Source organism: Solanum dulcamara, chromosome 9, assembly GCF_947179165.1.
Source record: "Solanum dulcamara chromosome 9, daSolDulc1.2, whole genome shotgun sequence".
NCBI lineage: Eukaryota > Viridiplantae > Streptophyta > Magnoliopsida > Solanales > Solanaceae > Solanum > Solanum dulcamara.
Genome location: NC_077245.1, coordinates 7,775,267 through 7,785,028, shown reverse-complemented (window position 1 = coordinate 7,785,028; position 9,762 = coordinate 7,775,267). Strand labels below are relative to the sequence as shown.

Genomic DNA, 9,762 nt, shown 5'->3' with positions numbered 1-9,762 from the left:
GCATTGAGAAGAACATTACATAATGATTGGTCAAAATTTCATATGCTATCACATGCAAAGAACATTGTACAAAAGGTACAGAAAAAAATAATAATGTCATGAGAGATAAATACTATACTTGCGAGGATATATGGAAATTGATGAATTTCTTAAAGCGATCAACTTTGTACATATTCTTCGTGCATGGAATACACTAGCTCCTAATATAGCGAAATTCCCTCTTTTCTGTTTACATAAAGTGTAATGGGATTTTAATTTTTCCAATTTGAATTATAAAGAATGCACAAGTATCTTATGGAGATATAACACATATTATGAATTAATATAATGTAGTTTTCTCCGGAAAAAAAGTAGATAAGGAAAGTAAATGATAAATAATCAATTAGCCTTTTTTATTCTCTGAAACAATGAATATCTTATGTTGCATGAATTTAAATTTTACACAAATGAGAAAGTTATTAATGTACTGTTACAAAAATATTTGTTTATTCTGAGTTGAAGTGAGACCTCAAAGCCTTTATACAAATAAAATAATGAAATTTGTTAATATTGATTATAAATCAAGTATTTTGAAAAAAATAACTTAAATAGCGTGTATAAAATCGATCACTGGATATTTTAAAGAACCACAAATATATATATATATATACTTTGTTTTGATATAATTGACGTCTAGACGATGCGGTATATAAACCATTAGCAATTGTAAGAGCTCTAAATATTATTATTTTTTAATTATAAAACCATGGAGTTGACTTTCAACGAGTACATGAATTATTCCATATATTTCATGCAATAAAATGTTATTAAGAGAACTATACTATTAATACTAGAGAAAAGAATTAGCGCTACAACAAAAATATACATCACACAAGTAGAGATAATGTGTACACAAACCTTATATTTGTCTCAAAAGGAAGAGATGTTTACGATAGATCTTCTACTCAAAGAAAAAAAATTATGACAAAAAAATACTGAGGTGAAAAAGTTATGACAAAATATTAAAGATAACATGATACCACTACAACAAAATAATAAGTAATAATCAAAAAAAAATAACAGATAATAACATAAACCAAGAAACTACTATAACTACTAGTATAAAAGAATAAGTGAGACAACTCTCAACTATCTACTAGTCCTCTACCTTAATTTGATAACCTCTCATCTAATAATTAATGCTATTTTGGGAATTATGAAAAAGAAATACTAGGTTGACATAAAGAATTACAACTATAGAAAGAAAAGAAAAAGTTGTTTTTTGTCAAAACAAAATATATGTCAATAGAATGGTATTAAAGTTGAATTGAAATAGAAGCACAAGTTGATCTCTTTACTAGTTGGACTATGACAAGGTAGAACAATTTGAATGGTTGCAATACATCCAAATCAGGTGGCCCATAATGCAAAAGGAATTGAAGCAAATGTATTCCTCAATCAAAAGTGACAACATTTGCCAATTTGACATTTGAGGAGAAAAGGATTAATTGCACAACTCCCTTGTGTTACTTGTTACCTATTGTATACATTGAAGGCTACCAAGTACCTAGAGTGAAGTGTTGGTAGTGATTTCAACTAAATTCTTCATTTTTGACATAGATCAAAGATATAAAAGTACAAACTTCACAAAAGTATTATATCTATTAAGTTTTGGATCAATATTATTGTTGCAAAAACTTAGAATCTTGAACCTCCAAAGTATAAATTTTAAATCTGTATTTACTATTAATGCAAATTAAACTTGTTGAACTTTTATAGTGCAAGTAAATGGTCGCACCTCTTTCCCTTTGTTGCTACTTCTATTTTCTTAATTCATTGTTTTTTTTAAGAACTAAATAAAAGTACAACAATAATAGACTCAATGTAGTCCTACAAATGGGGTATGAAGATGATAAGATATATGCATACTTTAATTCTATCTTTGCGGATAGAGAAATGTTTCCGATGAACCCACAGCTCAAAAGAAAAGATATTCAAAATAGAGTTGCAAAAAACATGACGGTAAAATATCAAGATATATACAAAGTAAATGAAACAACATATAGTAAAACAGATACTAAACACTACTACTATTAAGGCTGCGAGGGAATCTCATTGTCTCTCCCACTTAAATGACGACAATACTCAACTACCTACTAACTTCTACCTTAATACTCGATCTCTACACCTTTTTATCCTAATACTCGACTTCCACACCTTTCTAACTAGTATCATTTCCTTAGTAAGCTAAATGCATTCCACTACAGAAGTCAGTCCCATCTTGCCTCATAAAATTTAATTCCTAATTATATATTTTTTAGTATACCCACACATCTATCTAAGCATACTTATCATGTCTATTAAAAAGCCATAATATTTGTGCAAGTATGAGAACCAATCGAATCAAACAACATTGAAGAAGAAGAAGAATATCCCAGGAACCCGACCCATGTCCTTGGATTACCACAAAATAGCACCAATACCTCCAAAAAAACAAAATCATCGCCAACCAATCTCAGCCAACCCAATATCAACTTCTTGTTTTACACTTTAGAAAAATTTAATACTGTCACGTACTCTGTTGAACAAAAAAGGTAAAATATCAACCAACAATGAGTCAATGACCATCGGAGCACTAGAATAGTATACAAAGAACCCCCCTTTACCTTCCAAAAGCCAAATAAACCCAAAGCGCCTTTTCTTGATCTCTCTTTCTTCTTGTTTATATCGCTTCCTAATTTGCTTTCACAGCTCTTTTTATTATTGGGTTTCTAAATTAATGGCTTCTTCTTCTCTCTCTAGCATTTACTCACCTTCTTCATCTTTCAAATCGGAAGTGAAATCCATTCATAAAATCACTTCTTCCCAATTGGGTTCAATTTATTTGCCCAACAAATCAAGATTCCATGTTCACGCGGTGGCGCGTGAGGTTCCGTCGAGCTTGTCTAACGACGTCGTACACAAGGTGAAGAAGGAGAATGTTGGGTTGGAGAAAAACCCGAATGCTTTATGGAAGAGATACGTAGACTGGCTATACCAGCACAAGGAGTTGGGTTTGTATTTGGATATAAGTCGGGTCGGATTCAGTGACGGGTTTCTTGAGGAAATGGAGCCCCGTTTGCAGAAGGCCTTTAAGGATATGGAGGATTTGGAGAAGGGATCTATTGCAAACCCAGATGAGGGTAGAATGGTGGGTCATTATTGGTTGAGAAGTCCTCATCTTGCTCCCAACTCATTTCTCAGATTGCAGATTGAGAATACTCTTGAAGCTGTTTGCCAGTTTGCAAACGATGTCGTCAGTGGTAAGGTCAGTTGGTGTCAACTCTGTTATCTGATTTTTCAGCTAAAAGTCAGTGCTTTATTTGCCTTTTGTTATGTATTAAGAACCCCTAGTTTGTGTTGAAAGACAACTTATATAGAGGAGTTGTAAAGCTGATTTTGCAATTGAGGTGTAGTTGATTGATCTTGATTACCTTTCGTTCAATAATCTTAATCTGTAAAAATCTTATCTTTGGCCATTTTTTATGATCTCTAGTTGTTTCTGATCAATCAAGAGGCATTTCAAGTCAATATTGTTAAAAAGTTGTATGATACGAGTAATGTAGTTGCAGTGATTGTTTGGGAATTGAAATAGTAATAACAAGCTTATAAGGAACTTTTGATTTTAGAGTTGTAATGTACTTCATGTTCCTAATTTGTAAATCCTTTAAGCCTCAACATCTGTAAGCATATTTTGGCATCTTTGATTGGTTACGGGCTGTTATCTTGCAAAGCTTGGTCAACTTATTCTGAATTACAACCTTGCAGATCAAAACTCCTTCTGGTGGCCGATTTACGCAAATTCTTTCTGTTGGAATTGGTGGTTCAGCACTAGGGCCACAATTTGTGGCTGAGGCATTGGCTCCTGACAACCCTCCTCTGAAGGTAATTGGCAGTTGTGTTTAAAAATCAGTGATTGCTCTGTTTTGAAGTCTGTGGGTTAACTGAACTCACTCTTTTAGCAGTAAAGTATTAAGGTGTTTTACCAAATTTTCCTCACCTTCAAATCCTGTGAGAAGAAAAGAGGAATATATCTTTTCAGTCAGTTTCCTATGTTGAGCATATTTCTCAACATGTAGTGAGTACCAATATCATAAAATTTCCAGTACGTCGCCATCTAATGTGCACATTTGCTTAAATTAGTTGTTTGTTCAACGTTGTATATCTGGCTTAAAAGTTTCTTTGTTTACTTAATCCAGCATCACAATCAATGTCGTATAATATTTTGATCTTGCCAAAACGGGTGCTTCACAATATCAAAGCCAATGCAAGTGACTTGACTTAATCCTATCCCTTATTCTTGCATCTGTAGTGATCATGATGATATTGCTCTCTTATTTGACAAGCACTAATGAATTTCTCCACTGAACTGTTTCCTCTCATTAAGAGTGTAGATAAAGTCAAACGACTTGTGCAGAAAACTTAATGATGAAGGATTTAAAATATAAATTGTCTTTTACATAGTTCATAATAAATCTACATGGTGCCTTTCCTTATTGTAGTATACATGTGTAGAACTCTTGCTTACCTCTTTATCTGTTTCTCTCACATTTCTCTCTCTGTCTATACCATGCTTTATCACCTCTTGGCAGATAAGATTTATCGACAACACAGATCCAGCAGGCATTGATCATCAAATTGCGCAACTTGGCCCTGAGCTGGAATCAACACTTGTTATTGTTATTTCAAAGGTGGTTATGCATCTAGTTTCTGTTTTTTCCCCTTAACAAAAATAGAGAATCTTTTTTGATAACTGAGAAATCTCCAAGGGCTACTGACGCACTGTTCGGAACTCGGTAGATAATGAGCCAACTCCTCTACCCTCCTCCACTTAAGCACCGTGCTTTTGTTCTGCGGCAGTGTTCGAACCCTTGACGTGCGACTAACCCACTCATCATGCACTCTCACCACTATGCCAAAGCGCTGGGGGCTGCATAAATTGAGAATTTTCTGATGCTCTTTTTGATCTTTTTATGTTAATTAGAGTGGAGGCACTCCAGAAACCCGAAATGGTTTGCTAGAAGTTCAGAAGGCCTTTCGTGAAGCTGGCCTGATATTTGCAAAACAGGTTTTGACCTCAGGTTCTTTTTTCTGCTTTCATATTTTTTTAGCCATAATGTGGAGCAGCTCTCTGATGAGTATTGTATTTAGTTAAGCAAATGAAAGTTCTGTGGAAGAGAGTTAAAAAAACGTAATGACTGATTTACCTCTGTTTAATCTGCATCTACTGGTTTAGGAGTTTTAGTAGGTCTATGAAAAGTTTCTGCTTGGTCTGTTATCCTCTGGTTCCGTTTTTTTTGTTCACTCTCCAGTATAGTATACATTGCAGGCTGTGCATAGCGTTGCTCTTAAATAGTTCTCACTTCTCATTGTTGCTTACTGCCACTCATATGCAGGGTGTTGCCATTACACAAGAGAACTCATTGCTTGACAACACTGCTAGAATTGAGGGTTGGTTAGCCAGATTCCCTATGTTTGATTGGGTGGGTGGAAGAACCTCTGAAATGTCTGCAGTTGGTTTACTTCCAGCTGCACTTCAGGTTTGACACTCCTAAAGTCACATTTCTAATCTCAGTTTGTTTATATATCACTATTCACTGCTTTAAACTCCCCAAACTTCTCGACACAATTCTAGAAGAAAGAATATTTCATGTAACTCTCACAAGTTTCAGAAGTTCAAATTCAGTTGTGTAAATGAATGTCATGATTGGTGTGATACTGTCTTTATCAAATTAACTTATATACAACCTCCAGAACTTCCTAAAACTTCTAATTTTACCAAGCATATGTTGTTTAAGTAGGACAACACTTACAATTCAAGGTCGGCCAGACTTTGTTGCATAGAATGAGACACGGGGAATTATTTCATCTTGTCTTGGAACGTTTGTATTACATTACACCTCATATATTTTTTCACTCCAGGGAATTGATATTAGAGAGATGCTTGCTGGTGCTGCATTGATGGACGAAGCAAACAGGACCACTGTGGTATTACTATATGGCCTTTTTCACGTTCTTTTGGCATATAAAAGTTGACTCTTTTGTATTTGAAGTTTTGAGAATAACTAGTAAATCTTCCAAGTACATACAATTGAAATAAGTTTCTTTGTAGAATTATAGGAGCTATAATTTCTTTTTTTGGCTGACTTCAGGAAAAAATAAGATGGGCCATTATACATTTTTTTACTTCAAGAATCTGTCTTTGATTTGTACTAGAACAAATTGATGATTGATATTGCACCAATATGTCATCAGGTTCGGGATAACCCGGCAGCGCTACTTGCTTTGTGCTGGTACTGGGCAACTGATGGAGTTGGATCCAAGGTCTGCTTCACCTTCAGATTTGTGGTTAGGATGTCAGAGGAACATGTAGTTGTGTATTTGACTATGTGGATATGTTGTTTCTTATCTGTTGCAGGATATGGTTGTCCTCCCATACAAGGACAGTTTATTACTATTCAGTAGGTATTTACAGCAGCTTGTCATGGAGTCTCTTGGGAAAGAGTTTGACCTGGACGGTAACAGGGTATATTTCCCATGCTTTTAATTTTGTCAGATTAAAAACCACACAAAATAGATGCATTTCCACTTACTCATGTAACCCCATGCGTGCACCAACTCAGTCAACCACTTCTCATAAAAGGAACCCTGGAAATTAGTTCTTGTCCTTAGATATTTTGTGTTCACTATAAATGAAAACAATTTGCCTAGTGGAAACATAATGTTATTTTGCTCCATTTATTCTTGTAAAGATATGGCTGGCACCTTGGCCCTAACTCAACCCCAAAAGTTAGCTCATCAAGAAAGGATTGCCCAAGTCCATATAAGAACCACCAGTCCATTCGTTCACGCCTAGGCCCAAGTGGAGAATGGACCGGGAGCTCAAACGGCTATGGAACTAGCTGTAATACCATGTAAAGATATGACACCTAGGCCTAAGTCAACCCCAAAAGCTAGCTCATGAGGAGATGATTGCCCAAGTTCATATAAGTAGACCACCAGTCCATTCCCCAACCAATGTGGGACTCTAACCCACTCTAACAAATCCGATTATATCTGCTGTGTACCTGCCTTGTCCTTTGTCCACTTGTCTAGGCTGTTAATAGAAGTTCAGTTATGAATAAGATCTCCCTTCATTCACTAATTCAGATTGTTGATAGAATTTCAGTTGTGAATAAGATTTCCTGGTGTTTATGTTTATACTATTTTTTGCCATTCACAGGTGAATCAAGGGATCAGTGTTTATGGAAACAAAGGGAGTACGGATCAGCATGCGTAAGTTTAGATTGTGCTTTTCACTCATCACTAAAGAAAAAATAAACAAGAAAATGAAAATGCCAAGTCTGGTGTACATTTTTATGAAGCTCGTTTAAGTATTTTCTAACCGGTCATCGTTTCACCGTAAATTTAGTTTCCTCGTTTTCTTGTTTCCAGCTATATTCAACAACTCCGAGAAGGTGTGCACAATTTCTTTGCAACATTTATTGAAGTATTGCGTGATAGGCCCCCTGGTCATGATTGGGAGCTTGAACCTGGTGTTACTTGTGGTGACTACCTCTTTGGAATGTTACAGGTTAGTTCTTCTAGTAATATTTTAGTTTAGTGGAGTGATCGGAAGGGGGAGTGAAGGTCTAGTGCAAGAAATGCAAGATGTTCTAGAGACTTCATACAGTGAGAGGTTGAATGCTCTATAAACTGACCTACTCTGCATTTGATATTTGATGGACAGAAGATAAGAGTTCTGCTAATTTTGATGACACAATAATTTAGCATTTTACCTGTATAAAAAGAACAAGTTTCTGATTAATTTGTAAAAAAGTGTGAATAGTCTCCTGATAAAAATAAAGTTTGAATTGTCTAGGCACTGTGTGAAAAAATTCCCAGCTTTTTGTATACTCTTTGAACTTGTCAGTACCTCCTTGGTAATGCTGTTTGTTAATAAAAAATTTACCTTATCAAAAGAGATTTTTGTAAAAGTTTGACCCAGGGCCTTTAAAACAGAATCATACAGTTTTGTGATTTGTGTTACATACCTTTTTCCTTACACAGTAACGATCTTTTGTTCTTTCTGTTTTATTTTTCTTGCTATTTGTAGCTTTATTCAAAAGGTTGATCCATGTTTTGCAGGGAACAAGGTCAGCTCTGTATTCGAACGATCGGGAGTCCATCACAGTCACTGTGCAAGAAGTGACACCTAGATCTGTTGGAGCTCTAGTAGCACTCTACGAGCGAGCTGTTGGGATTTATGCTTCACTTGTCAACATTAACGCTTATCATCAACCTGGTATTTCCTTTATCCTTTTGTTCCTTAAATGGACTTCAATAAGAGCTAAATGCTGATGCTTATGCTTGTTTATGTAAACCATCTCTAATTTAACCACAAGTCTCTGTCTATCCTGTATCATAGTTGAATCGTAATTAGATAAGACTTACAGACGAGGATATCATATTGGCTAACTGGTTCAGTTGGTTTTGTGGCTCATTACAACTTCTTCTTTTTTAGTTTCATGTCAAAATCTCCCGAGTGATCTTTATATTTACACGTAAAATCTGAAAATAAAACACGAGATCTTCATGAGGTCATTTTCTTCTATTCAAATTGTAAAGGGTGGTTGGTTCAACCATTTCCTCTTGGCTAATTCAATTGATCTTTATATTTACACGTAAAATCTGAGAATAAAACACGAGATCTTCATGAGGTCATTTTCTTCTATTCAAATTGTAAAGGGTGGTTGGTTCAACCATTTCCTCTTGGCTAATTCAATTGAAGTTAATTTATGTCCTATTCACGCAAGGCCAACTAACATCTATTATGGCATCAGGTGTGGAAGCTGGGAAAAAAGCTGCTGGAGAAATTCTTGCACTTCAAAAGCGTGTCCTTCAAGTACTTAATGAGGCCAGGTATGTCGATGAGATCTTGGTTCTCATTATTCTTGCTTGGGTTGAAAAATACTGATGCAATTTTATTTCCTTCAAGTTCTCTCTTTGGTGAGATGACTGCTAGTAACTATGTTATTTCTTTCTCCAGCTGTAAACAGCCTGTTGAACCACTTACTCTGGAGGCAATAGCTGAACGTTGCCATTGTGAAGACGATGTATGATTCACCTCTCTATGGCTTCCTTCATTTTTTCTTTATTTACACATACAATAGGATGTAAATTGCTGACTGCCCTTTGCAATTTGTCAGATTGAAATGATCTATAAGATTATTGCACACATGGCTGCAAATGACAGAGCTCTTATTGCCGAAGGTAATTGTGGTTCTCCTCGGAGCATAAAAGTTTATCTGGGAGAGTGTAATGTTGACGAGTTATATGCCTAGATCTTGCATTAAACATTCTTATGTTTCTGCATACCTCCGAGAAATACATATGTGCCCAAAATAGGGTCCGGCCTTGTGGTGGCTGATTATTGGGGATTTCTAACTGCTGTTAAGAGATAAAAATCCAATTTTTTTTTCTTTTCAAAGCACCATGTTCACATCTATTAGTTGTATCAGAGAGCATATTTGCTTCCCCATGATCAAATAAATTTCAGAAAGCTGAGTTTGTAGGCATTGCTGCTGTTTATAATATGCTTTTCTTCACCCTCTTTATTCTTATTGATTGGATATACATACTACTAGTGAAACCAACCAATTTCTGGTGATCTATTGTGAAACTTGACATTCTATTGGTACCGTCGTGATCTTGGCCTGAAACTTGGTGCAGAAAGAATAGTTGGTCTGTAAGAAGTGGAATCTT

General features: G+C 35.4%; 1 protein-coding gene across 1 annotated transcript; it reads left to right on the top strand.

Annotated features, from left to right (window-relative positions):
• Nucleotides 1–2,361: 2,361 nt before the first annotated feature.
• LOC129902420 (glucose-6-phosphate isomerase 1, chloroplastic) lies at nucleotides 2,362–9,559 on the top strand. Its single transcript, XM_055977655.1, has 14 exons — nucleotides 2,362–3,286; nucleotides 3,787–3,903; nucleotides 4,611–4,709; nucleotides 5,003–5,086; nucleotides 5,415–5,558; nucleotides 5,941–6,006; nucleotides 6,274–6,342; nucleotides 6,437–6,544; nucleotides 7,241–7,293; nucleotides 7,453–7,591; nucleotides 8,146–8,302; nucleotides 8,841–8,919; nucleotides 9,047–9,113; nucleotides 9,207–9,559. The coding sequence occupies exons 1-14, from the start codon at nucleotides 2,759–2,761 to the stop codon at nucleotides 9,339–9,341; spliced, it is 1,845 nt and encodes a 614-aa protein (XP_055833630.1). The 5' UTR covers nucleotides 2,362–2,758; the 3' UTR covers nucleotides 9,342–9,559.
• Nucleotides 9,560–9,762: the final 203 nt, after the last annotated feature.

What these genes read in the sequence shown, in the direction of transcription:
- LOC129902420 (XM_055977655.1), top strand. Translation starts at nt 2,759, where the DNA reads ATGGCTTCTTCTTCTCTCTCTAGCATTTACTCACCTTCTTCATCTTTC. An exon ending in TTGTTATTGTTATTTCAAAG is followed by an intron (nt 4,710 to 5,002) that starts GTGGTTATGCAT and finishes TATGTTAATTAG; the next exon opens with AGTGGAGGCACTCCAGAAAC. An exon ending in CAAGTACTTAATGAGGCCAG is followed by an intron (nt 8,920 to 9,046) that starts GTATGTCGATGA and finishes TTCTTTCTCCAG; the next exon opens with CTGTAAACAGCCTGTTGAAC.